Here is a 26636-nt window from a genome sequence, read left to right as displayed (position 1 = left end):
GATTACCCTTTACCTCCAAAATAGATGTGGCGACTTGCCTCGAGAAGCGGTGATGGTACCCGTGAGGTCGAGCTTACTGGTCCATGAGCAAGCGTCCGCCTGGGGTGTGAACGGAACGAGCTCAGCATGGTGGCCGCCCTGTTTTTCAGCTTGTTCTCGCCTGCTGGGTAGTCCCAGTATGCGCAGCCGGTTACGTATCACTCGCTGTCCCGGGTACTCACGAGTTCTATCAGCTCTTTAGATGATCTACCCCGGATACCTGAACCATGTGCGCGTGCCCTGCAGCCGTTCGACATCCCTGTTTGCAGAGCGCGTGGCAACGGTTGATGGCACCAAGCAAAAAATGAAGCTAGACGCTCTCGCTTGAGCACATTGCAGCTTCCCGAGAATTCTCCAGAATCGTACCACACCCTACTCTTCGGCCTGACCGCCATGTGCGGTTGTCCGTCAAAACAGCGAACAGGCGATGGCCTCAAAAAGTGAATACAGGGGTAACAGCCGACCGGCAGCGCATATGGTGTGTCAAAGGAGAGGCGAGCTGGATGAGAACTAGGCGAAGTCCTACCGAAGTTTTCAAAGAATTCAAAACATGAATTAAATCGCAGTCGCATGAGGGGCACATATATACAATGGAATCCTCGGGCAAACGTAACTTTCGGCCACACCCCAGAACCTCTTAGACACAAGTCTCTCCGTACATCGACGACAGCCGGAAACACGACAAAAAGAACTAAACGTGCATGGCATACGCCTGCTACAGTCGTCACTCTGAGTGACAGGAACGGCTTGTTCCAGTACATCAGGAACATATATACGTACTGCCTACATTTCAGACGATGCGCCAACCCCGTCCTTATTTTCGATGAAATCTGGCCAACCAGGTCCACAGAGAGATAGCCTGCCATTCTCCTTCAAGTACAGGGCCATCGTCGTGGATCACAGTTGCTCCCAGTTAACGCTGCTTTCTTGAAAAAACGCTCGCCTCCGCACCGGTCTTACAGGTCATCAAGATCGCTGCCAAGTTCCTCAAGAACATCATCCTGCGAAACATAGTACAGGACGGCCGTGTTCATCTTTTATGTATGGCAGCTGTCGGTGGAGCGAACTTACCCAGACACAGGAGAAATCACAGCCTCCTTCCCCGACACACGCATCGAGTACCACAGCTAGGCTCGGCAGCCCTGCTTGAAAGATATGCCGTTACTACTAGACGCCACTTGAACGGGCTAGAAATCCAGTCTCACCGATGGACAAAGATACACGACAGCGGGGATCTGCCAGTGACACGCCTGACACACTGAATTACAAAACCCCTACGACGCCCCCCTTTCCGACAATCATTAGGCACAGCAACGACCCACGTCTGCTCATCTCGGTACTCAAAAGATAGATATGCAGACAGATAGACAGACAGACCCACATGGATACAGCCCAGCAAAGTGAAACAGTACGCTTATCTTTTGCGTTGAAAGGCGACGCCCCTGTTTTCTCTCATGGGAAATGTTACCTGCAGCGGCGCAGCCTTTCGCCCAGTGGACGCTCTTCGTTTTTTGAGCTTTCCTTGTCGCTCTCTTCTCTCATCCTTGCTGGACTGATGTATCACATCAACAGAACCTCTTTGCGCCTTGCTTCCCAGTGTGTCAGTCCCGTTCAGCTCACTGAAAGGACGCTTCTTCTTCTGTGAAGGGTTTCCTTCACCAAGCCTCCGCAACTCTTCTTGCTCCATCGCCTTTCGCTGTTTCTGTCTCCTACGTTTCAACTGCTTCGGTGTCATCAGTGCTTCTTCCTCTACAGAGACAAACCACACACACCCCGTGTAACGCCAGCGACATAGAATGGACGGAAGAGAAAATGCGGGTCTTGGAAAAAAAAATGTGAGAGCTATCTCTAGCGCCAACTGGATCAACTCACCGAATAGTACGGACACACACTCGACGGAGGGCTGTGACGCACCAGGCCGCCTTGCTGTGCCTTGATTCTACACGGATAATGAAATTCCCCTGAAACTAACACACCCGGGAGTGGTCTAGAGGAAACTGTTACTACCGAGGCCACCAAAGGACGGCAGAAATCAATCTCATGCTTGGTCAACTCGCTGGATGGTTCAAACCTGTGTTTGCACGGCTCATAAACTAATGACGACATAGACACTTACCCATGCGTACATAGAAATTCGTACACTTAAGATACGTATATGTATATATATATATATATACATATATTTATACAAGTGAGTATATATATATGCATGTACGTATGCGTTGGCACGCATTTGCAGTTCATCTCTTAGCATACTACCGAATACGTCGTCTCCGACCTTGTGATTGGGTATGCCTTGAGAGAAGCATCCTCTTTTCGTTGGGCTTACCCGCCTGGCGTCTCTCTGCCGCAGCTCGGAGTTCTCCGCTCACTTTTTCCTCGATGAACCTGCGCCGCTCCTCCGTCACCTGGTGCCTACGAAGAGCACGATTGTCCGCAGGTGAGGTTATATACATGCCAGGGAGCGCGGTCTGATAATGCCTTGTCCCTCACTGGCTACTCCACCTCGTCAGATTGCGATGTCGTGCTTGAGTACTTACCACACAATGTTTCAAACTCGGTCACGTAGGAAAAAGGGAGATTCAATAAAGGAGGAAATTCAAGGAAGACTACCCTCCGACGATCAGGAAGCTACGCTGAAGACCACGTGATGAGGACTAGAAGGACGGTATGGTGGTAGACACTATACCTGAAACTTACTTCATGTTGAAGAGCGGAAGCATAGCCTTTTGCTTTTTTTCAGTGAAAATCTGAACACGCCCGACAGGGAGCTCCTTCATATCACAGCGAAGAGACTGCACTGCGTTCGTCGAGGTCTCAATAGCGCCCAATAGCACCTTCAGCGACTTAGCTACAACACGACTCTGAAATCAACAGCACACCGAACCAGACCACACGACGGAGACTGGTGTCGGTGGGGTTTTCGTCAGCGAACCGGCAAGCACTCTTTCCGTCGTGAGAGACCTTAAGATTCCTCCCCAGGCTGTCGAAAGATGCAAGGATTCCCGACAACACTTCACGAGACAGAGGCCCAGGCACCCGTATCGTTTACTGTAGCAGCCCTACGTACAACTGTCGGCTGGCTGCCAGATTGGATACGCGCTAGCCGCTAGAGCTCCCTGCGTGCATGCTACCAGGCGGGGGAGATGTTGGGAAATGAGACACCGGAAACACTACGAAACGATCCCGCTGGAAAACCACACAGGTCCGCCACCCCGCGCCAAGTACAACGACTACGGCTGCTCCATATGCGTACAGAGCAAGTTACTTGTAGCTACATATATGGGCGCACATCCGCTTAGACACCTGGAGGCGTATCTGCTGAGAGACGGAAAGTCCCGCTGTGACGCAGAAACTAGTACGGACACGCGACGCACTATCATTCCCAACACAGGACATACAACAGAATTACAATCTGTACGTAGACAACCTAACTCGTAACCTATATATGATGGAACCTTACGCGTGACGACTTCATAATGCGCCGCAGGCTCCGCTTAATAGGGAGCGAGATCTCAGGGAAGGCCGGATGGAGCACAAGGTAACCGAGGTGTTCTGTCAAGAGGCCATGAAGGTCTTGCATCAGACTTTCAACCACCTGCAATAACGCTCACACGCAGACGACTCTCTAAGGAAGGTGAGCAGTCGAGGAGAACAACACCTACGGCAAATGCGCACAAACTCAAGGCTTGCAACACCTCGCGCAATCTGTCGAACTGTTCGCGATATGCTTGGTCACCAGAGAATCATGCATATGAGCGTAGATGCTCGGTGAGGCCACAGGCACGAACTAACTTCAGTCCCAGTACTTTCTACTGTCCTTACGTGCATCGATTGTTGCTGGGCAGCAGAGAGTCTCAAGGTGATCTCAGGGTCTGCCTCTCGTACGTGTAACAAGTGAAAATTGGACTGATCGCTCTTGCCGCCTTGCTTCCCACCACCAGCCTTTGTCTCAGCACGAAGTTTCCTCTTCTGCTTTCTCGATCTCTTCTGTCGCTCTCGCTGTTGCAGCTGAATAGCGACGTATTTTCCGCTAGCTAGTTGCTGCTGTTGAGCCAAGGAAAGGTCCATAGCAGCGAATATGTAAGCAGAAATAGGGACCAGTTGATCGGTAGCCTCGGCCAGCCGTTGCAGTATATACATAACACTCAAGCAGAAGGGTATGTATGGAAAACAGGCAAGTTTGAGTTTCAAGGAGGCACACAAAAGAGACACAAGAGGGAAGCTTAGTGGCTTCAGATGAGGTAAGGTGTTGATACAGGAGACCCAGAGGCGAGCGGTACTGATGAAAGGCCAGGAAAACAAGAGTTTTTGAGCATTCGTCAGCCGCCGCTCATGCAGAAACGCCGCCTTGCTCTTCTTCGCTTTAGCAGGAGATGTTGGAGACCGTAGATTACTAGATGCCACTATGACACTGCGAACTGCCAGTGCTAGCTGCACGGAAGGGAAACACATATCACACACAAGAATTGCGGACGACATCGTGACCCACAACGAAACCCAAGACTGCAGAAAGGAGCTTCTGGATGAGCCAATAAAATCCAAGAGGCAACGGCAAAACCTGCGACCACCCTGTCTCAGCAGCAGGCCTCAAACCACACCCTCCAACAACAAAGAATGAACAGAAGCTGGGTGAGAAGCCTTTTTGAGATACACGAGATACTTATCATACCGGGAAACAACAAAGAGAGGAGGGGAAAGATTGAAGACCCACATTTGATGAGAACGTGCCGAACTAGAACACAGCAGTAGTATCAAAGAACGGTGAAGACAAGCGTACACATCGGACTAGAAATGAAAAGACGATGTCACCGCGCCAGACACAAGTTAACATCTCATTGCTGTCTCTGTCTATGGAGACAACGCTATCTTCACCTCTAGAGCTGACTGTCCGTCGCCACGCTGTACGTCCTTTGCGACAATCGAAAGATGGGGCGGGACCACCAACATCAAGAAGCACATGCAATGAAAGCATCTCTTGGCACCTACGGTGATAGTCTACATGGGGGAGTTTCGAACAGAAAGAGGGGATTCAAATGCTTACCTCTCGGACACTCTGGTAAGCAACGCGGTAAGACACATTCACGTCGACAACTCTCAGAAGCTCTTGTAATTCATTAAGGAGTAGCTGAAGTCTATTTGAACTCCTCCAGCTTCTTCCACCACTACTTGCGATGCTTCTAGACGCTGCCTGCTGATAGGCTCTTAAAAGCAGCTGAACAGTGTGCTGAAGACGCTCCGCTGAACTAAGTGCAGCCCGTTGTTTTCTCCCGCCTTCATCTCCTCCTCTTTCACCCCACTTCTTCTTGTTGCCTTCCCCGGCTCCTTTAACCATGCACTCCGTAAGGAAAGCTTGTTGTGAAATCAAGAGCTGCCTCAGCACAGCAAATGCAGCAAGCTGTTGTTTCTGATTCGGAGTGAAAGCCCAACATCGCGCCACTGCATGCAGCGCTCTCCGACAGAGATTCCCGCCAATGGTCACAAGAAGACCTAGAAGTGTCTTTTGAGCAGTTGCGAGTAACACCTGAAGGAGTAATTCCTTACTTCGCATAGCACTCTGAGAGAGACTTTGCAAAGTGGTGAGAAGCTGGTGAAGATCCGAGAAAAACCACCGAAAAGGCAGCTTCAGTCGGGACCAGAGAGGGTGTTGGGTCGCGGCAGATAGAGAGAAGAGATCATTACCATCTTGTCCTCTGGCATGCCCTTCACTGACAGAGGCCTTCCCCGGAGTCGTCTTATTGTTTTCATCGGACGCACTCAGGACACGCGTAATGAGGTGTGGGAATCCTTGAACAGTCCGGAGTAGAATTGTATGACGAAGACCTTCATCATCTATAACAAAGAGGCATTTCTGAACTGCAGTCCCGCCTCTCTGTAACTTATGACTGTCTTGTCGACTTCCTGAAGGCCTCGTGCGACTACTGCCTTCCACGTGATCCCCTCCTGTTTTAGAGTTCTTATACTTCTTGTTACTCTCCAGCAGAAGTTCGCTTGTTCCACTGTGAAGCTTACTATGTGAGGCTTGAGGAGTGGCTGACGGTACCCCAGTCTGTCGGACCGCTGACCGAAAAGCGGCGAGAATAAGCTGAAGACTACGGAGAGAAGGCGCCGCTATAGCAGAGAGAGAGCCATCTGATGTTTGCTGAGGGGAGGGCAGAAGACCAGCAGCATGACAGAGATGGTCATAACGCTCTGACGTAAGAAGGTTTTTCTTTTTCTTTTGTCCTTCGCTGGATTCGTCTTCATCAGCAACTTCTGTCATCTCTCCTTTCTCTTCCCCAGAAGATTCTTCGTCGTCTTCACTTTCTTCAGCTCCCTCCTCGGATACCGCGTCCTCCTCATCTTCACCATCCTCCGCAGACTCGCCGAAACCTTTTTCACCTTCCTTGACAAGAAAGTCAAGAAACTCTTTGTCTTTCATCAGCCTCTGCCCCAGAAGTTTCTGAAATTCCTGATTGACCTCTGGATTCTCTTCAAGTGTATGGACACCCATCCGAAGAGACTTAGTAGTTTGCCTTGAGTCATGAGACGTGTCCTCGTCTTCTGAAGAAGAACTCCAAGCCTCTTCATCGTCATCGGCTAACCAATCAGCCCCAGTATAATTGTCCTGATCGTCATCCACATCACTATCGTCCTCTTCATCTTCTTCATCTGTATCAAAACCACTCGAATACTCCTCGTTAACACGCTCTTCGTTGCTACTCTTACCCCGGTCACGGCGGTGAACCTTCTTCTTTGCCGACGGAGCTGAAGAGATGGAGCTTTCTTCGTTCGCATCTAGATCACTTTCTTCATTCTTATCGCTCAACTCATCCTCATTCCTCTCCCCTTTATCATACTGTAAAACAGAAAAGCGTTTCTTCTGTCCCTTTACGAACCCCAGCTTCTTCTTTGCAAAGTCTTTATCTTTTCTTTTAACACGTAACTTCACTTTATCGGCTCCTCCCGCCCTCATTCCTCCGCCTGCCTGATTCTTCTTCCCATTCCGCACCACGGACATGTGAGAGGTCCCCCCTCCTAACCTCCTCATCTTCTTCGTGTTCTCCATCTCTCCTCGCTTCTTTGGGCTTCTTTGCATGCTCGCCACTTGGTTCTGCATACCGACCAGATCGTCGCTGCTCCTACGGTACTAGTGTCGCTGCCGTTGCTATGCCGGTGTCGAATGGAAGAGGAGTCGAGTAAAGTTTACTGTTTCCCCTTCTGGATCTTCTTTACATTCTCCTCTTTAGTTACATGAGAAGAAGATGTTACGGCTTTGAGAGAGGGGAGAGCAACAGGTTCTGTGTGGACGGGATGGTCGTTGTTTACTGGGGCTCTAGCGCTGACTGAAGCTGTATCCCCGTCTCTTATCTCTGTTGACGAACCTGCTAGAGGACTTTTTGATATCCATATATCTTTTTCCCCTCCTCCAGGGGCTTCTGTAAGTCCACTAGTATTACGAGAAACAGAGGTAGGGGAAGGTAAACGGATAGACAGTGAGTGATCCGAGTACTGCGGAAGAGTGAAGTGATCGGACACCTCTCTACTGCAACTTAAGGAATCAGATCCTCCCTCATAGATATTCTTTTCACGATCCGGCTGATCTTCTTCATCCGTGCCTTCTTTTTCTTCCTGAGGAACACTTTCCACTTCCTCCTGGTTCTGAAGACCTTCGGAGGTCGCTGAAGCAGAAGTGGGACAAGGGCTTTGAGGGAGTATCTTTTCTGACGCTTCCTTAAGATTGTCTCCACTATTACAATGAAGTGATGAAGGAAGACTTGCTACAACCCCACCTTCGTCTCCTACCTCATTCCTTTCGCTGCACTGGGCTGCTTCTTCCTCACTGCCGCCAGTCCTTCTCTTCGTGTCCGACAATTGTTCAGCTATAAAAGGCCGGTGAGATTTGCGTGAGAAAGGAGAAGAGGCAGTTGTAGGAGTCCCCGGTAACAAGTCGGCCTCTTCGTCTCCATCCAAGCTCACTGGTGTAGCATTTCCGTTACTGCTACTACTGTCTGTCGTGAATCCCGGACTTCCTGCTTCAGCACAGGAGTCCCTCCGTCTACCACCAAGAGAAAAACCCGATTCTTCTCTACTTCTATGATGATGCTGATTCCGCAGGGCCTCTTCTAAAGTAAGAAGGGAGAACGCTCCCGAGCTACTGCCAGATGATGGCTGCAAAAGTGACCTTCTCGACCCGCCGCTGCTGCTACTACTGCCACTGATACCAGAGTGTCCATCCGACGTCTCAGGTGTACTCCCACGGTCAGAACATGTGAACGGCTGGACAGAAGACGGCGACGATGTCTCTGGCGCCGAACTAGACAAACTGTCGTGGGCTGACCCCGTCGACGAAGTTACTCTAGCGAGGTGGAAAGACGAATTGCGATCCAAATCGCCCAGAAGTGAAAGGGCAGCGGCCGCTTCAGTTTCTTCTCGAGAGGTAGTATCACTCAGCGTCCGCGATCGAAGTGCGATGGCAGCAGCAGCGATGTCAGAATGCGGTATTCTCGTCCTCTTACAACAGCAGCCGAGCAAGCTCAACACGCCAACAGGCATTTTGAGGATACCGAACCAGAAAGAAAAAGCAAGCGCACAGCGCACCGCACCCCGACGACCAGAGGCAACAGAAAGAAAGAAGTCCGCTTTGCCGTTTCCTCTGTGAAGGAAACATCTAAAGCATCTCCCGCCGTCAGTCAAAGCAGAGACGGAGGGCTGATGCCAGTTCGCGTGACACGGAACAATTCAGTATCTTTTCGAAATGGCCCCCCCTCCCCTCACGAGAAGCCAACGACAGAACCACCAGAGACTGGCACGCGCAACCCCGGCTGGCTTCTCTCGGGCGGGGTAACGCCGGTGGAACGACAAAGAGGAAAAGAAAGACAAAAATGAACCAACTAAATGAGAGTAGAGAAAAGAGAGGAGATCACCATGGTAGGCAGAAAGAAAAGCCTCCAGAAACAAAAGACCGGACGTGTCACCTTCCGATGGTGAATGATGGTGAACAACAACCACTTCCAATATGGCCCCGCTGTTGCGGGTATTACTGAGTGTATGAATGTTGAGGCCCTGGCAGACACGTAGAAAACCTGCCTGTGTTGTGACCGTACATCGAAATATCTCGCTAGGCCAAGGAAAAACAAGACCTTTCACGTGTAACGTTGGAGACGTCCTTGTCTATTTGAACAGAGAAAAAACCGATCATTTGATGTCTGAATCCCTTCTAGTTGAGTCGTACAGCGCGCAAGCGAACAATCGAAAAGCAGACGCAGCTCCTGCTCGGGGCTGTCGTTGCTAGCAAAGCGAGGCACAGCAGCTACGGCGTACCAGGGAGACCCGTGTACCCCGCTCTGGGGGCTGTGTCAGTAGGTACACATGGAGACTGGGAGAGGACCGCCACAAAACAAATTTCTCCTTTCTCAGGCGTACACAGTGATTGACTCGCCTCAGCAACCTAATGCCACATGCGACCCCGAAGCGCTCTTCTTTGCATCTGCCTCTGGAAGTGTCTAGACACCTGTTCGCCCGGGTACGAATAATACGAAACGCAGGCCTGCACGATCGCGAAGTGTATCCGTCCAGTGAAGGGAGTATCTGTGAAATGAGGGGCTCTTTGGATGCCCAGTGAAATGGAGGTAAGGTCCTCTTGCTTCCAGGGAAGTCAAGGGTCATCCCAGCTTCGCTAGCTCCGGGGTCTGCTGTGCATTACTGAGGAACGCGCAGACGCCCACGAGCGCGGTGTCCTCTGACGTCCGTGTGGCCTGACACTTCCCTTTCGGGCCCTCCGTCTGCCAACGCGCATTCGCATATCCCACCGGACAGAGGGCCTTTCTCAGGTGCCTGGAGTCCGTTGTCATTGCTTTATTGTGCAGACAACCGGCGGGTATGCCTGGGATCGGAATGGGGTTAGACAGAGAGAAAAGACTGAGTCAATTGAGCCACCCGGACACCTTGTTAGGTTAACTAGTAAAGTGCGGCTACTCCGGTGTCCAGCGAGGCACAAACTCAGGAGGTTTTCCTTGACTGACGGAGAAAAGTCCAATTATTCATTACCCCACGGACGAAGACTCTTTTGTTCGATCGATTTGTTCCACCAGCCAGTTTGGTACCAGCCGGCTGTTTCGTAAGCCCGCTATATCAGATTTTGATCGGGAGCTCCTGGCTGCGTAGTGGTGTTAGAAGTCATTCACTACAGGCTCCGGATCAGAGTGTCGAAGCTGAGCGCAGCGTCACCGGTAGCCCATTCGCGTTGTAAGTTGACAGAGTGTGCAGCTGTCAACTATCAGCAGCACCGAAGCGCTTACCGTACGCGCCTGTTAGACAGTTCGGCCGGTACGCCGTCGTGTGGGGAGGGGGGTTCGTCCGGCAACCGAGCGGCTTCGTGTTATGGACGTTCCATGTGTGCACGCACTCAACTCGCGCCTTCTGATTGCATCGGATGTGAAGAGCGTGCGTGGAAACGAGAGCTACTGCGCGTGTGGAGTGAGCGACCAACCGCGCTTGGAGCGGGCTGGGCCCAAGTACTGCAGCGGGTTACCACTCAAGTACGAGTCCGTGAAGGCTCTTGTGCTTCCCCTCCACGTGGGATTTCCACATTTGTAAGGATTAGCTTACAGAGGAAGCCACTCTTTACCGTGCAACGTTGTGCCACCACAACACTCGGCGTGACGTCTCGGAGAGAAACCCATCAAGCAATACTGAGAAAACATTGTCGGACGACAAGCAACACTTTCCTACCAGATTGTCTTGACAGCTCCGGCCCGCTGCTTTTTGCAGACCTTCAAACCCCCATATTACACCAGAGCCGTTCCGCACCCGTTACCCATCAGAATGGACTTTTACGCATAAATACATAATTAAAGTGTCAACCATGTCTCGTGTATCCGTCTGCTCGAGATCAGTCTAACCATACAACCTCCAGACGAGACTGCGAAAACGACCCTGACCTGGCCAGTAAGTGAAGTTTGCGCTCCCCTTGCCACAGACTTGGCCGGCATCGCTTCCATTTTCTCGGGACAGTTACATGCAGCCGCGTCCGTTCAGTCCCGCCTGCCTTCCTGACAAGATTCTGTTGTCTCCGCAATATCTGAAAGATCGACGAGCTGCTCAGCTGCACAGCCGGAGAAGGTCATACGTAAACGACCGCTGTCGTTAGTTACAGCGTTCCGTTCTCCGTACTTTTACAGCCACCAAGTGCCGCCTTTTCCTTCCTAGACTCACAGGACCTTCCCTTGGCATATCTGAGCAACGTACTTCGTGCTAGCGATGTGAGCGAATCAACACCACCGAACGGCTACTTGTCGACCTAGGACAAATTGTGTAGTAGTGGCCACACAACGCATGAAGAACAAAAAGCTCGTAGTGAGTGCGAGTCCGAGATAGTACTCCACCTTTTTTTCCGTGAGACAGAGCGGCATCACCGTAACCCCTCTCTAGAGATCTCATAGTTTCTTGCATTCCCAGAAAAGACATCGCATCAAGAATTGCAAGGGTGACGGTTCGAGCAACTCTCCAACACGAAAACACAACTTGCACTGTCAGTCAGATAGTATGCAGACTCAAAGCTGTCGGAACTTCTCATAAGGTTTCTTGTGTAGACCGACGAGCATCACGACAACAACTGAGGCTAAGGCGAAATGATTCAGCATACGTCACGTCTCACCTGAGAGCTTTGTCAGGAGCTTTTCACCTTTTTCCTTAAGAATGTCTTCTATGGTCTGGGGAGAGTCGCCGAACCATCCAAAATGATCGGCAATCAAATGCACTACAAGCAGCACAAACACATCCAGTTATCCCAGGCGCGTCAACCATAAAACAGTCAGAGGAAATCTCATGTGCGTCTTTCTATTGAGCATTCATTCTACAGAAGACAACCCTGACTGGGTACTCCAGAACAGCTCGTGACACCGCTCAGTAGTAAGGTGAATCTTACGGTCATGAGCGATTGTCGGTCTCTTTAACACAGCAAGATCAGCCACCTTTTTCTTTCCCGAGATAGTCATTTGGCTGCTGCTGATTCACCATGCGTCCCACCTCCTCGGTGAAAACCCCACACAATGCAGTGAGTCGGACCGATTGAGGTAGACGCCACATTGCGGACAAAGGCCGCCAGGGATGTCGGAGAGAGACCTACTAGTTGTTCATGCCCTATGTACATACTGCAGTCGTCGTAGAAACACTGCATAAGGTGTAAAGAGGAGGGGGTGGAGATTACCGAGAATGCTGACTTGAGAAGTCCAGCTCTGCTAGCAGTGGGGAAGTGGTGTTGGCTTCAATGCCTCCATTTCCTTTGATAGACAAGAAAAGGTCCTTAGGCCCTCCTTAGGTCTTGCCTTTTCTATCCATGAGGGACTATGGCTTTCGCATTGGTGAAACCTAAAGAGAGACTTCGTCGGGTTTGGAAAAAGAAAAACATCAATCATGTAGATAAAACAGAAAGAGAGGGAGAGCGATGAATTTGAGAATGACGTACAGGAACTACAGTGAGGGCACTTGACAATGACGACCCCGTTGTGGTAGGCCTTCTGAAAGCAAGAAGACGAGAGGCAGAAAGGAAAGCGCTCAGAAACACTTCAGAAAGAGCATGAACGTCAACAATGTCTCGAAGCGGTCTACACCACAATACATCCTCATTCTACTTTTTCGTAGACATTTTTCGGTAGTGACCATGAACGAGAGAAACAGGAGAACTCAAAAGCAGACTGAATAAAGTAGCCTCATCCAATACAAAAAGAAAAAGATGTTCGACCTGTTTTTGTCATAGCAACGTCTTAGCCTGCTATCATCTAGTCGTTGAAGATCTAATCTTTCGCTTCGTTGTGTATGGGAAGACAATCTGTTCAGTAGTCTGCGAAAAATCCAGGAGATCAGGAGAAACGCTGGCTCCTTAACCATGTACATCACCTACCTGAACGACGAGTTTCTCTGATGATGTCCGACAGAGGCTACACAACTGCATACTACAGGGGAGGCTAGTGAACATACACGACCCTGGTCTCTCTCAGGATCAGATCCGTGAAGTCTTAGGTATGACACCAAGTAATCCATCGACAGGGAACCCGAACAAGGCCTTGCAGTCACCAGACCTAGGAATGTGATAACGTTTATGGATCGGGTGTACAGACGGCCTATACACATGACTACGGAGACTTTCCTTCTCTATCACACAGTGGCCATAGTAATGCATAACGAGACAAAGTACTACTACATCATTGCGCCCGGTGTGTTGTCTCTTCAACAGCATCACTAACACCTATCGTGAGTACACTGTCCGCCAGCACATTTGTTTTGCTTACCTTAGAAAACTTCTTCGCAGATCTCTTTCCACATGGGCTGCATGTAAAGATCAAGACATATACATCTGAGTTTTCCGGACTCGTATCTTCTTCACGGGATTCCTGAGGACTCTCTGATGCACTGCTTGTTCGACCACCTGTCCCAGGAATCTTTGAAACGTCAATCCTAACAGAAGGACGCGAAGAGCAATTTGAAGAGTGGGCTTCACGACTCACAGCTGGGTCTGTGCTCGATGTATCAGAACTAGTATCACCTTCGGCTCTCTGTGATGGTTCGTGTCCAGTGCCTTTCTTCAGAGGGTTGATAACACAGTTGTCTTGTTTGGTGGTCTCTCCTTGGACGCTAGAGTGAGAAGGACGGATAGAGCCTTTCTCAGCGCAACACGATGGAGGTGTCCGAGTAGCGTCACTGAATCTGCGAATAGATCGATCTGGCGTAGAGCAGCAAGAAAAACGAAAGAAGTGAAGAGGATTAAACAGTGGTGGTGAGAGCCGACGTGCCTGAGGTCTTGAAGAGAACAAGGCCACCACGCCTCTCAAGTAACGAGGTGAAGTACCACAAGAGGTGTTTTCATGTGAGAACAGGAAGTCTCTTTGTGTTGTCCTACTAAAATTCCCAGGGTTTCTAGGTATACTTGAAGGAATTGATGAATGTTGCATCGTCGTAGACCATCGAGAAGAAAGAAAAAGTGATTGAGAAGCTGCAGAGAAAGAAGTAAGAAGGCGATGTTGGCATGAGGGAATGCTTGTAGTCCTTGGAAGGGTCAGTTTGTGATTCAGCATAAATGTGCATGTACTACCCCATCCTCGACTTGCACATCTCGGTACATGTAGACGTCCGGGGGTCTCCATGGTGCTTGTCAAGCCCGTAGCGATAGAATCGCCACCTGGTGTTGGGAAACTGACTATACTCGAAGAAAGGCATCGCTTGGCCGTCAGACACTGAGGGATACCCTGTTTCCAGTCTGGAACGACCCGGACAATCCTTTCAATGTGACCTTGCTGCCTTGAGAATCCTCTCATTCTTAGCAAAGCAGAAACAGATCTCTCCCTACAAATCTGTGGGTATGGTGATTCAGGCCCGCGACCCAGGAGAAGAGGAGCGAGTCATACGGTGAGGAACAGGAAACTGGGGATACAGACGGAGGACTCAGTGGTGTACTAACCCTAGAGCCCGGGCCATCCGATCATAAGGCTCCAATCAGAAAGAACAGAACAGCTACGAAAGAAGGAAAGAGATGAACCAGTCTGAAAGCTGAGAGAAAAGGAAGGTCGAGTCACGGGGCTGACACGGAGTCATCCATCAGGAAGGCAGAATGGAAGAGAGGACTGCTCGTCCGTCCTTCTTGAAAAGGTGAACAGGTGCCCAACGGAATCTGTGACAGACAATACCTGTTACTACTGTCCCCCGCTCTTCGCCTTCTGGCTGGACGTGGGACAGACTCAATGGCTGTCATATTGTAAGCTTGAGCGCTCTTGGCCCCCCGTGTCCCTCGTGAGAGAAAAAACACAAGTTAGGGGACCAGGACGACGACCGGCAAGCGAAAACGGTACACGACGGAACAGAAAAACTAATCAGACATGTGATGAACTCGCGTGGTGTACCTCGGAGTATTCTTTCTCCTGCAAGTGCTACGTTGAAAAGAAAGAAGTAATCGATTCTCATGTGCTGTCTGCTGCATGCGCATACTGGCTCATCCGGTGCATGCGGAGCTGTCGAGACAAATTCCGACATCCTGTACGTGCCTACTTGGGATAAATTCGGACATTCATTGATCTCGTCTTTATCATCCTCTTCCTTCTTTTTTGCCTTTGCTTAGATCTCTTTTGTTCTTCGTGTGTGTCACACAGCACCACGCCAACCGCGGGACAGGAAGAGCCGATCGCTGCGCTTGTGCCAGTTGTCTCAACGATCGTTTCAACTTCTTTTCTTTGTAGCTACCAAATGGAGAACGCTAGCAAAATTTCAATGCCTGAATGCCCTCGTACCATGCAGCGGGGGATAGAAGTGTGCATGCCCAGCCGCCGAAGTCGAGCTGTACTCTTGCCTGATTGAGGGCTGAAGTCTGTATATATCTCAAGCCCTGCGCCACGGCTTCCTCAGAGACATTCGTTGCGTAGCTTCTTTGAATGCATGCTATGAGTCATCGCCGCTTCCTGACTGCTGATCATCGCACCGGCAATCCATCTAGCCAGGGTGTTCTTCTTCTGAAGGGGAAGGAATGATCTTCGCGAGTGGTGCACCACAGTTAGCCACAGTTGGAGGCTGGGCAGTAGACGTGCTCTTTCGTGTTGACCGCAGCATGTGATAGCTGAGTCTATTACCTTGAGGTTTTCAGCTGTTGTGTGGAATGGCTCAAGGAACGGATGATTTCTCACACCAGCAAGAAAGCATCTCCTGTGGACTAAGGAGACACTGACGCACTCCCTCGAAAAAGGACAAGAGCAAAAGCGACGGACGCAGATGTTGCGAGCTTGAGATCTTCGATAAAACGTTGTGGAACGCTTCTAGATGGCTCACACCTGTGTGAACTGCGGAGGCTGTTTGTTGCCTCCTCGATGTGTGATGCCCTTCTTGCTGCTTTCAGCCGGCCCTAGCCAAGCTTGTTCAACACTCGCTTCTCTTTCTCCTTCTGTTTCTTCTGCCTCCTTCGTTCGTCCGGCTTCACTGGCTGGAGAGCCTCGAAACGCGCAGTCCTCTACAAGCCTCTCCAGATCAGCCACTAGGTGTCGTTTGAACTCTTCTTCCCCCCTTGCCTTTGTCTTCCCTTGCTTCCACTCCAGGCAGCTTCATCCTCCTCTTTCTCCAGCCAATTTCTCGGCTACAGAACAGACGCGTGATGTTCACCTAAAGGGTTCTGGCACTTCATATACGGCGCCTGCTCTCTGTCACCCTTCAGGGGGCCGCAGTAGCGACCTCAGGTCTATCACATCACCCACAACGTACTCAGTGGAGCCTCTGACTCTAGGGCCACAGCGCCTTTCATCATGTTATAGTTTCGGAAAGTCCAGTCTCTTCTCGCTGAGCTGTCCGGACAAGAGGCGAAACTTCAGCACCTGTCCGCGATCAATGCCTGATGGTTTCCATCACACGACGGAAGAAGCCGAGCAGGCGCGCTCCAGCACCTTTCGTAGAGAAGGAGAGTCTGCAATCCGTTCTGTGCTGTGGCCCGACTTGAGCGCAACTCAGGCCAGCAGAAGGGACAAAAATGCGCGTGTCTGTCTCGCGAGAAGAGGAGGAGAAGACGGTACTCTTCCATGCCTCGGTTTACAAGCAGGCTCCAGCAGGTATCACCGGAGGTCAACCTACTCCACATGGCGGCGAAGGTACTTACCAGTTTCACTCAGGGGTACTAGATATCCTGGAAGAAAAGAAGCATGTTTCTCGGTTAGAAGAGGCATTAGGCAAATCTCCACTAGTAGAAATCCAGGCGAGGATCTGCCGACTACTTCAATTCTTCAAGTGCGTGAGAAACGTGGTGCGCGTGATGGAGCTTCACAGATAACCCAAGAACCTTGGACAGAAACGAGCGGAGGTCAGAAGACAGTCAGTGAAGAAGATGAAGGACAGCGGGGACACCGAAGTTTGCAGGGCCCTCAATATAAGCGTTCGCGCTTGCAGGAGAGTGATATGGCTACGTTGGACATGCGAGACAAGAGTGAGGCAATGGCGACGTCGTTTTCATCTAATATGACTTCTCTTTGTCGGTACTCTCTTGCGGGTGATCCTTCCGGCTTTCCTTTTCTTCCGGGACAAGGCAAAAGCCACGCCCGGTCGTTAGAAGAGACTTCTTTCAGATCTTCTACATCCCCCTCGTTCTCTTCAGCATCATTATCAGACGCCTGTTCTCCTACTGAATCTCCCGTCCCCTTCGCGTACCGGGGAGACAGGGGTGTTGATTCTTCTTTCTCGACTGCCTCCTCAGGGACCTCCGAAATGGCTTCATCGTGTGTTGTCTCTTCTCCCCTTGAAAACGCTGAGGCTTGTTCTTCTCTCCAGTCTCCTTGTTTGTCTCTTCCCGCTTCTTGTCATGGTCCGTTTGAAGCGACGTCTTCACATTCACCTTCTTTTTGTTCTTCTGTCCCCTCTGATGGGAACAGCGAGCTCACCAAAGCAGGACCCACGCGTACACAGGTTATGCAAAGCCTGACGGAGGAAGATGTCGAAAATTTTCCTCGATATGAAAAGCCTTTTGTCGACTTCATGTGGTGTGATGTTAAAGGAGGAAATGGGGGGAAGTTCAAGAAGAACGCTGTCAGGTAAGTAGTCGTTGGAACTTCCTTGCTCTCGACTTGCTCTTGTATACGCCGAACGTGAACATAGGACTATTTTAGTTCACCCCACTGAGTGCTATAACGGCGCAAATAACTGACACAGAAAGCGCCTGGGGCAGAGCGAGTGCTTCAATGTCTAGCAGAACACAAAGAACAGCCCAATCACTTGCCCTTCCACCCCCCTCATAGAGGGAGTATAGGGCTTTCTGCCAGCCCGATGGTTTACTCAGGCGAGCACTTCATTGTCTCCACTGTGTGGCTCGGGTGTTAGTACGTGTTGTCGGATCTCTTCGTGTCATGTTTGGGGCCACCGACAGAAGACAATATTCTAGTGTTGATGCGATACCGGAGATCTCAGCAACCGCACTGCGGTACTGAATATATTCGTCTTCGGGTAGGCTTGTATGGAAAAGGTTTATTTGCATGGCTCTAGGGTGCTTCCCTCTCTTTTTTGCTGTGCATGCGTGCAGATCGCGAAACTTCAGAGGGCCGGGGTATGGGGGACATGGGGGAAGCGTGATTCTTCAAGCCGATGTGAAGAGGTTTGACTTTCTGCAACTTGAAGATTCCCTGAGAGCTGCTGATGGCGGTAACGCCGAGGGAACTAGCCGAGGGCTCCACGCGAAGGACAAGATTGTCAAAGTAGGCATCAGTCTTGTCCGCCGGGAAGAACTTTTCTTTCTGTTAGCTATTCCTCTTCGTTTCTGAATAAGGAAAGGTATCAACCATGCATGTACTGCAGCTGTCACGATATCTGTGCCTCATCGTGAAGAAACTCGTGTTTTCTATGGTGCAGTTGGTAACTACGTGGACGAGAAGGACAGCCGCCTCGACTCTGTAGGTAGTGTTGTGCGGGACAGCAGGAGCGTCTGATTTGGACTAAGGAGCCATCGAAGTTGGCCCGTCACGGTTAACCTTGTGGGGTCGGTTGTGAGGTACTTGACTCGCAGGTACCGCTAGGGACCATCGTGAGAAAGCGTGTGCCTGCGGGCCGTCTCAGCCCAGATGGACGACGTTATAAACGAAGCATATTCTGGTGAGTTTCTGTCGATTTCATGCATTGGATGTCTTTCGGCAGTAAAGTTACTCTTCTCTCCGTTCCGCTCCCCAACCATGATGTAATGCCATATATCAGTTGTCCAACGTGAAAGTCATTCCCTTTCGGTTTTGTCTTGTCCCGTATCTTATGCCGGGGAGCTTCACACGTCTTTGATTTCCTTTACATAAAAATGTACGCGTACTCATAACTTGCGCTCTTGATCGGGAGTGGTTGTCTCTCCTGCTGTATGATCTCGTTTGACCGGTGTCTCCAGGTATCAGCTGTTATTCGACAAGCAGACTCTTACTGTTGCGGCAGGCGGTCGAGGAGCCGTAGCCCCGAGCTCATTCAAGAAAAAGGACGGTCGCCTAGAGGAACCTGGAGAGAAGAATGCCCTTGAGCTCGAGTTGCGACTCGTAAACGATCTCGCGCTCATCGGTGCACCGAGTAGTGGCAAGACTGCGTTTGCCGCTGCTGTCACTCGGTGGGTCCATAGAAGGGCCGTATCCCTCAGAGGGTCGAAGGAACTGCGAAAGTCTTGCAGAGGATGAGCTGCTAGGCGAATGAATCGCGTGTGGGGGGACCATTACGCCAGCCCGGACACATCTGCACGGATATATGTGTCTACGTGTATATTTCTTCCTGCGTCTCGTACACACATGCTAGCAGAATGGTAGCTATATGTTACTCTTTTGCGGGAGGGGTTGCCACGAGAATGCTGCCATGAGCTCCTCAGGTTCGCAACCGAGTAGTGCTTGTTTTCCTTCAACCATAGAGAGTGCATCAGCCTAGAAAACCCTTCAAAGTGTCTGGACACTAGGCGTTCTCCCCCGGGGACACCGTGGTATTTATGTTTACTGCAGCTACCAGTCGAAGATCGGCCCGGAAGGTGCCCTGACGCGCCGCCCGCACATTGGTTCGGTGCGGTATAGTGACGGCGTGGAACTCAAACTGATGGACCTCCCTTCAATCTCCCCTGGGGCACACCTGGTAATAGCGCATGATGGTCTGTGTCAAGCCTTAGCAGCTAGTGAGGGTCTGTATCCAAACTCATTCTTGATCGGCCACAACAATATGAAACAGAACCGTTTACGCAGTAGTCTTTCCTGTGTTTCCGATGAAAAGTGGGGTCGGGGATGCATGATGCGCCGTTCAAGTCATTTCGGTTCTGACAGGAACAGGCTTCAACTTACGAAGCAGTCTTTTCTTTTTATTCCTACATTCTCTGTGACCAGTGTCCCCCGCGCAGAGTGGAAACATTGGCTGATCCTCGACGGCGTCTTGTCTTTCTGAAAGAAGTTTTCTTTTCATTTGCGTCGGTGTTGCTTCTCCGTCTTCTCCAACCACGGATATGCATAGTTTTTCTATGTCATCACCCCGGACTCGTGCGTGAACAGCCAGTACTTTCGCATTCTTTTACAAATCCTGCGTAGCTTCTGACGTTTCACCTTAGCCACACCTGCTTGAGCTGATTCGCAACCTCCGGTATCAGGGGATATCTTGAAGCTGTCAGGTCTCTTCTTGGCCCGTACGCTGTCGGTGCACATTTGGGTGATCTCTACCGCGGTTTGTCAGGATAAGAAACGCGGCATGCGGATTCTTCGTCACCTGTACCGTACGCGACTCCTAGTGTATGTTATCGATGTGGCCCGTGGAAGGTCTCTGCGCTTTACTACGTGGGAGAAAAGCGAAGGGAATGAGGCAAGTCTTTTGCGTAGTACGGACAGAGAAGGACAGGAGGATGAGGAGGCAGAACAAGATCCCGAGGGAGACTTCATGACGGGCCTCGGAGATCCTTTCGAAGATTTCCTTTTCCTCAGAGAAGAAGTGATGAGGCACAACCCCGCAAATGAAGAAAAGAAAGAACTGGTCAGTGCTACTTGGACAGCGAGGAGTGTGTGTCGAGCCGTGACATCATGTGTACTCACCTGGTGGGAGGCGATTCTTCCCGTATAGCTCACGTCTCTTTAGGCGGTTCTGATATCCAGTTAGCCACTAGCGCCACGTCCGAGGTAGCCGACGTCATACCCCTGACTGTTGAAGACCACAAAAGTCCTTCACGTTGACACGCGACGGACTTTTCTGCCAGTGACGTTGTGCCCCCCTTCATTACTCCTCTCTTTGTTGGTGTCTCTCCTTTGCCAAGTGATCGGATCTTGACTCGTATCAATGCATCTCCTTCAGATCATCGCGACTAAGTGCGATGCACTACATCGGGGCGCCCTTTATCACCTCGATTCCCTATTCTTTCGCCTTAAAAACAGGTTTCCCGACATCCCGGTAATAGGTGAGTCTGAGGTAAAAATGAACGAGACTCCTTCAGCCACGTTTGCGGTGCTTACAGGCGATCATCGGGTATGAACGAGTGTATGCCACTACAAGCAGTTCACTGGTCAGTAATGGTCCGGGGACTTAGTTTAACGCTGTTGCTAAGTGAGACCGGAGCATCATGTGCCCGGCTGGCTAAGGATCTTTTTCCGGTGCCTCAGAGTCATTCATTTTGCTTCCGGACCGCCGGAGGCTTGGGCAGGACTCCGGAACAAAAGGACCGACAGCTAGGTCGGGATCCGCAAGTCTGTCACACCTGCTCTATGTGGACAGAGAGAGACGCAGGGAGGTACTCACTGCCTGCCATGGTAGTGTTCATCTATGCACGGAGAAAGAGATCGCGAGAAGGGAGATTTGTGGGCGCTTTTCGGGGTTGTAGAGAGGGAAGTGACAGTGGCTATAGCAGGCATCCCTGGGTTGCTCCTCATTAGACACAGTATGCAGCCATCACAGTGAAGCACCAATGAACACGAGTGCAACACTGGAATTTCTCAGAAAGAGTTTACTCTCCCCGTGTGCCCTGGTATACTCGGTGGTGACACCGCGACGCTCGCGGTACTGACCATACAACAAGCGTTCACGTTTGCCGTGTTCCGTGCAACATCGGGGACTACAGGGCTCGAGGCACGGTGCCTCGATCTACATGTCTCTGTAACGATATCATCTGGATATCTGATTGCGCGTCTTCAGGGACTTCCGCGCGTTTTGGCTTGGGATTGCAAGAGGCGGTGACAGTCATTAGGCAGCTGCTAGGACCTGAGGACTGGCTTGTCAAGCAGCGACGTGTCCAAATGGAAGCGCCTTTCGAGGACTTTCTGTTGCCTAACAAGGAAGAAAGAGACAGAGTAAGTGATACTTCTATCAGTAGGCACGCAGCTGCGTTATTGACGCAGGGAGGGTTCACTCAGCACGACCTGTGTGAAGAGAAGAGGAGGGTTTCGAAGTTCCTTTGTCTCTTGAAACTCGAGCGTGGAGAAATACCAACTTACGTGGGAGGCGCCACGTGCTCAACGTGCGTCAGGAGTCGCCTCTTCAAGGAAACATGCCGGTTCACGCGTGTCCGATAGGGTGCAGCCGGCCGTTCCGGAAAGCATGCATGCAGTTGAATGTGTCAGTTTTTGTACGGTCGTGACACCATGCCTTCTTTTTACAGGCGCTTCAGCGGTTGCCATATTTCCCGCCCCCGACCGTTCAACTGCCTGCCAACGTCGCTGGGTCGGTGTTTCCCCCACCTCCGACAGAAATGCGCGCTGTTGACACTCTACCATATCATGAGCCTGGAAGCGGAGTGTCCGCTCGCCACGAAGGCACAGCTGAGATCTCAGGAGGCCGAATGGTGGCTTCGCTCCAGTCGGCTATCGGCATTGCGGAACAGAGTCAAGCCCCGGAGGCTTGACGTGTCGTAGTGCTCACAGAGCTGAGAGCAAAAGCGGTTCTCTGAAAATACGCCGGTTACTCTCCCGCCGGGAAAAAATCAGTCCCTAGCATCTGAGTGTTGATTGGGAGGCGAACAAACAGGGAAACGTTTGAGTGCAGTGGGTGGATTTCATCCGTGAATAAACCAGATTTCCGTGTCCGAAGATCAGTCCTGAGTAGCTGTGTCTGTTGGCCACGCCGTTGTTGGGGTCAGCAGCGCCTGCGTCCGTCAGAAGACCTCTTGTCTGGCTGAACTAGTATTTGTGTTTTCTACATGCGTGATGGCTTCTCACATCATGAGCACTGGAGTGGGGCTAGAGGTGTTGCACGCGTCGACGCCTAACGTCAACGTCGGTGGATCTCTCGGAGTAATGTAGGGTGCCCATCGCGCTCCGGGAAGCTGACCAGGAACGGCAAGTTCATTGTTGACAGCCGATCACAGGGCACAGTCCCTGTCGGAAACTACGGCAAAGCCTGTGCGACACTGGTTGTCCGAGGTGAGGGGGAATCACTATAGCACGCAAGAAACCTGATACAGCTGCTGGCTAGGGCTCCTATTCTTCAGAAAGGACTTCTTAACTTGCTGAAGAATCAAGTCACAGACAAGAAAAGAGAAGACGGAATGGTACAGTATAGCGCGTATTCATGTGATGCTATATCTGTTGCCGCGCTACTCTCAGCTATACCTGTAGCGCCTCCTAGGGTAAGTAACGAAAGAGGTAGAGCCGCGCATGAATTTGTACTCTGCAGTAGAAGAGGTCCCCGTCTGATGCGACTCATCACGTGGTGAAGGGTTGTGTGAAGTCGGCTGTGGCCTCGAAGTTTCACTGGTTCGAAACAAATAACTCATTTCGTGTACGCGGGGTATGTTCTCCGGTCACTGGTCGACTTGGGCGGGCTTTCCAGTGCTTCGGAACCAGTCCCGTCAACCATTCGCGGACGATGCCGTGCGGCGGAACCTCTCCCGCCGGACTCCCTCTACAGTCGCCGATGGGTCGCTAACCCTAGTTAAGACATTCTCAGGGTTCTAGGTGTCAGCTGTTGTCTTCGCACTAGCTTGGGCAACGCGGGAGTAGTCGAGATGCCTCCCTAAAAGGGAGGCTAGCAGGTCAACAACTTGGGCGTCGGGATGGATTGGACAGCCGCCGACCAGCTCACTGCAGCCCCTGTCTATGGCCAGTGATAGAGAAATAGCGGGTACTGCAGCGATATCTCCTTGGGAGCAGGCGAGTAGACACTTTTGGCGACTCATGATCGTAGCTGATTAGACGAGCCCCGTTACATTCTCCGGGACAAAGGTACACCTTCCCAGCCTGGGCATAGCCTGTCGGCCCTGTAGGTCATTCCAGAGCCAAGGAGGACGTAATCGAATGCGACAGGCCTAAAGACAGCCCAGAAATCGGGTGTGACTTCTCTCTCTGCAAGCCAAGGAGTGAGGAGTGCGCTGTTCTTATTCCTTTGGAAGCTGTGCGTGTATCATAACAACCTGAGTTCTTGTTTCTGTTTTGACCATTTCCAGGTTGCAAGGCTTCAATCATTTTAGGTGGACGGCTGCGAGCGATGTTTTGAAATCTGGGCATGTCCCTGGGAGAGCCAGTAAAAGAGGGACGGACGCATGCAGCTTCACCCACCGCTCCATCAAGGGTACGAGAAATGCAGCATTTTTTGATTGGGGCCAAAACTTTCTCTGAAAATTGTCTTTCGTGATCGCAGTTGCACTTGACACGTAGTTTACCGCGGCGGGTCCTTGTTGCGTCTCTTCTTCGGCTAAGGGCAGCCGGGCGGTGTGACTTTCTACAGCCCCTGTGTAGCCGCTTTCTTGTCTGGCTTCTTGGAGGCTAGGTGAAGAGGGGCATTGTCAGCCCATGTCATCAGCACCATGGATTGTCACTTCTGATAAGGGGCTCAACACCACACTGCACGACTCGAGCGCCCCATTCTTGGTAGTGAAATCGCGGAGCTCAGGCACTTCTCCCTTCTGTCTCCGCGGTTGTCTCCTGCATTGGTTTCTTTGACCAGGCTCGTTGGTTGTCTCCTACATTCGTTTCGTTCCCCAGGCTCGTGAAGCTATAGTAGGACACGGTACAGCTTCTGTTGGTTACGCAGTGCCGGCGACCATGATTCCGCTGCAGTCATCAAGCTCGGACATCACCATCAACCGGGGTGATGTTGTAAAAGAGGGCTGGCTGTGCAAGCAGTCGAAGTTTCTTAAGGACTGGAGACGACGGTGGTTTGTTTTGACTCCTTACTGCTTATGCAGCTTCAAGTCGTCAGACATTCATCGGTCGAAACCAACGGAGGTGAGGACCGCAAGTTCGCGGCGAGTAGTTACTGGCAGTTGCTCCGGTTCGCATGCGCCTGCGTCCGTGCCCTGTAGCAAACTACGATTGGACATGCAGTTGCTCGCCGACGTCACCCTAGCGTAGTCCCTCGTCGTTCGACGCGCCATCCTGCGCGCCTCGAAGGCCTGGTCTTCAGGCCTTGGTCTTCGTGTAAATTTCTCATATCTCTTCAGGTTCTGTACTTGCGGGACTGCAGTACGGTGAAGAGCGCAGACGAAGATATACACAAAGAAAACGCCTTCAGGGTAGACACCCCGAACCGAGTCTTCTTCCTCATAGCAGACAATAACCAGGAAAAGGAGTCATGGATTGGCCACATTGGACGTCAGATGGTACGACCCTCCGTCATGGTCAACGACTGTTACAACCAGGACCAGTAGGAGCTGTGAAAACAAGAAAGACTGCAGCGGCTGAGCCTGGCGGCCCGGTGTCCCGGAAGACTGGTGGATTATGGAAGGGCTCAGTTGGTGGTAGATCCTGGCTCTCTAGATATTTGGACACGTTCCGTCCTTCTACACTTTCCGCTACTTTTGTCTAGCCTGCTTGCTGTGTAGCTCCCAGTAGTGTCCCCTGACAACTTCTTTTTTCCTAGTGGAGGTCTCTCGACGGGCAGCGGCCTTGCGTTCAACGAGGCACGAGTGCCTGAGGTTTCTCCTGACACTGGAGTGCCCACTTAGTTTTCCTCTTCGCAGCAAGGTCTGTACTTTGCGGTTCCGCCGTCGTCCCGCTTTCGCATACAAGTGTTGATGTGAGAGTGTAGGACCAAGGGCGTTGCAGGTATCAATTTGTGTGATTCTCGTAAGGAGGGTTTTCTGTTTCGTGGACTCCCTAGCGGGTGGCTCTATGGCGTTCACGTACGCTGCCCTCTCGGCTGCGACCAGTCGGGAACAGAACCTTTGTCCTCCGACCGAGACTTGCCTTCAAAAGATACTCCCTGTCAGTCAGCTGCGCGTCTTGACACTTCTGTTTCCCATCTGTTTCGAGCCTGTATCTCTGATCGTTATAGTGCAGGTGAAGGCCCATCGTCGCTTCACAGGCTAGATCATAGCGTGCCGATCAGTTCGGAAACGGGGCTGCTTGTAACAGCGGCCTATCAAACAGTAGGGCGGCCTTGCGGACAGCATAAAAAAGACGTCAACCCCCTGGCCGGGACCGGCGGTGTACGTACAGCCCAGGCCTCACTGCCACACACGTGACTACTTGCCGCGCTAGGTAGGAAATCCGAAGCGGTGTTCGAAACATCGTTCATGCATGGGTAGGCCCCCCTTCCGATTCTTCAAAACTGGTACTTCCCGAGTGACTGCACACTGGGTAACACTGTGCGAGCTAACATAGGTTCCCCACCGGGGTTCGACATTTTGAGAGTGCCTAGCTGCTCTCGCGAACAGGGCGAAGGCCGTGGCGCCCCTTCTGCGTGGTTCCCCGTATTCTGGTTCTTCTCCGTACTCATACCAGTTGTCGGCACACAATGGCTGGCGACAGTCAGGTTCCTCAGAACGGGGTTGGCAAGTACGTCGGAATGGGCAGCTCTGCGAAAGCTCGAAGCATCGTTCCCTGAACAGGAGCATCGACGCAAACCAGATGCTGCAGAAGTTTATAGAAGAATTGGAGGCAATGAATGTAAGCAGTCTTATTCAGGCATGGCCTCGGCCGGTGTCACCCATCAATAAACGAAAAGCTGGATGACTTTGAGCTCGAGCTGTTTAACGAACTTGTCGAATGGTCATTGCTGCGCAATGACGTGCTCCTGCTTGACATCAGACGGACGCGCGAACTGGTTAGTAACGTCCAACCATCGAGGGAAGTCGCCGTCACTTGATCTGAATTCAGTGCGAGCAGGGACGCGAGAAGTCGACGAGCCGCTGAGGAGAAGAATCTCACCGTCTTACCGGGACCGTGCTCTGGTCGGTTGACTCCACTTTGTGT

General features: G+C 51.3%; 3 protein-coding genes across 3 annotated transcripts; 1 reads left to right on the top strand and 2 right to left on the bottom strand.

The window, feature by feature from the left end:
• Positions 1-607: 607 nt before the first annotated feature.
• CSUI_001946 (noc2p family protein) lies at positions 608-9222 on the bottom strand. The gene is made up of 7 exons (XM_068062149.1): positions 5084-9222; positions 3865-4473; positions 3503-3637; positions 2740-2903; positions 2369-2454; positions 1508-1788; positions 608-1040 (listed from the first exon to the last, which is right to left on the bottom strand). Exons 1-7 carry the CDS (start codon positions 7136-7138, stop codon positions 996-998), a joined length of 3375 nt encoding a protein of 1124 aa, XP_067925875.1. The 5' UTR covers positions 7139-9222; the 3' UTR covers positions 608-995.
• A 1407-nt stretch (positions 9223-10629) lies between these two features.
• CSUI_001945 (dnl zinc finger protein) lies at positions 10630-14947 on the bottom strand. Its single transcript, XM_068062148.1, has 4 exons — positions 13311-14947; positions 12488-12539; positions 11678-11779; positions 10630-11125 (listed from the first exon to the last, which is right to left on the bottom strand). The coding sequence occupies exons 1-4, from the start codon at positions 14331-14333 to the stop codon at positions 11055-11057; spliced, it is 1248 nt and encodes a 415-aa protein (XP_067925874.1). The 5' UTR covers positions 14334-14947; the 3' UTR covers positions 10630-11054.
• A 135-nt stretch (positions 14948-15082) lies between these two features.
• Positions 15083-25511, top strand: CSUI_001944 (gtp-binding protein). Its single transcript, XM_068062147.1, has 12 exons — positions 15083-17570; positions 18056-18227; positions 18536-18621; positions 18899-19108; positions 19488-19614; positions 20200-20493; positions 20809-20911; positions 21643-21797; positions 22106-22865; positions 23888-24012; positions 24629-24668; positions 24884-25511. Exons 1-9 carry the CDS (start codon positions 15823-15825, stop codon positions 22346-22348), a joined length of 3138 nt encoding a protein of 1045 aa, XP_067925873.1. The 5' UTR covers positions 15083-15822; the 3' UTR covers positions 22349-22865; positions 23888-24012; positions 24629-24668; positions 24884-25511.
• Positions 25512-26636: the final 1125 nt, after the last annotated feature.

The sequence above is a fragment of the Cystoisospora suis genome, assembly GCF_002600585.1.
Source record: "Cystoisospora suis strain Wien I chromosome Unknown contig_810, whole genome shotgun sequence".
In the NCBI taxonomy this organism is placed as follows: Eukaryota; Apicomplexa; class Conoidasida; order Eucoccidiorida; family Sarcocystidae; genus Cystoisospora; species Cystoisospora suis.
The sequence above is the reverse complement of the archived record's forward strand: the minus strand, read 5'-3'. Positions and strand labels throughout refer to the sequence as shown.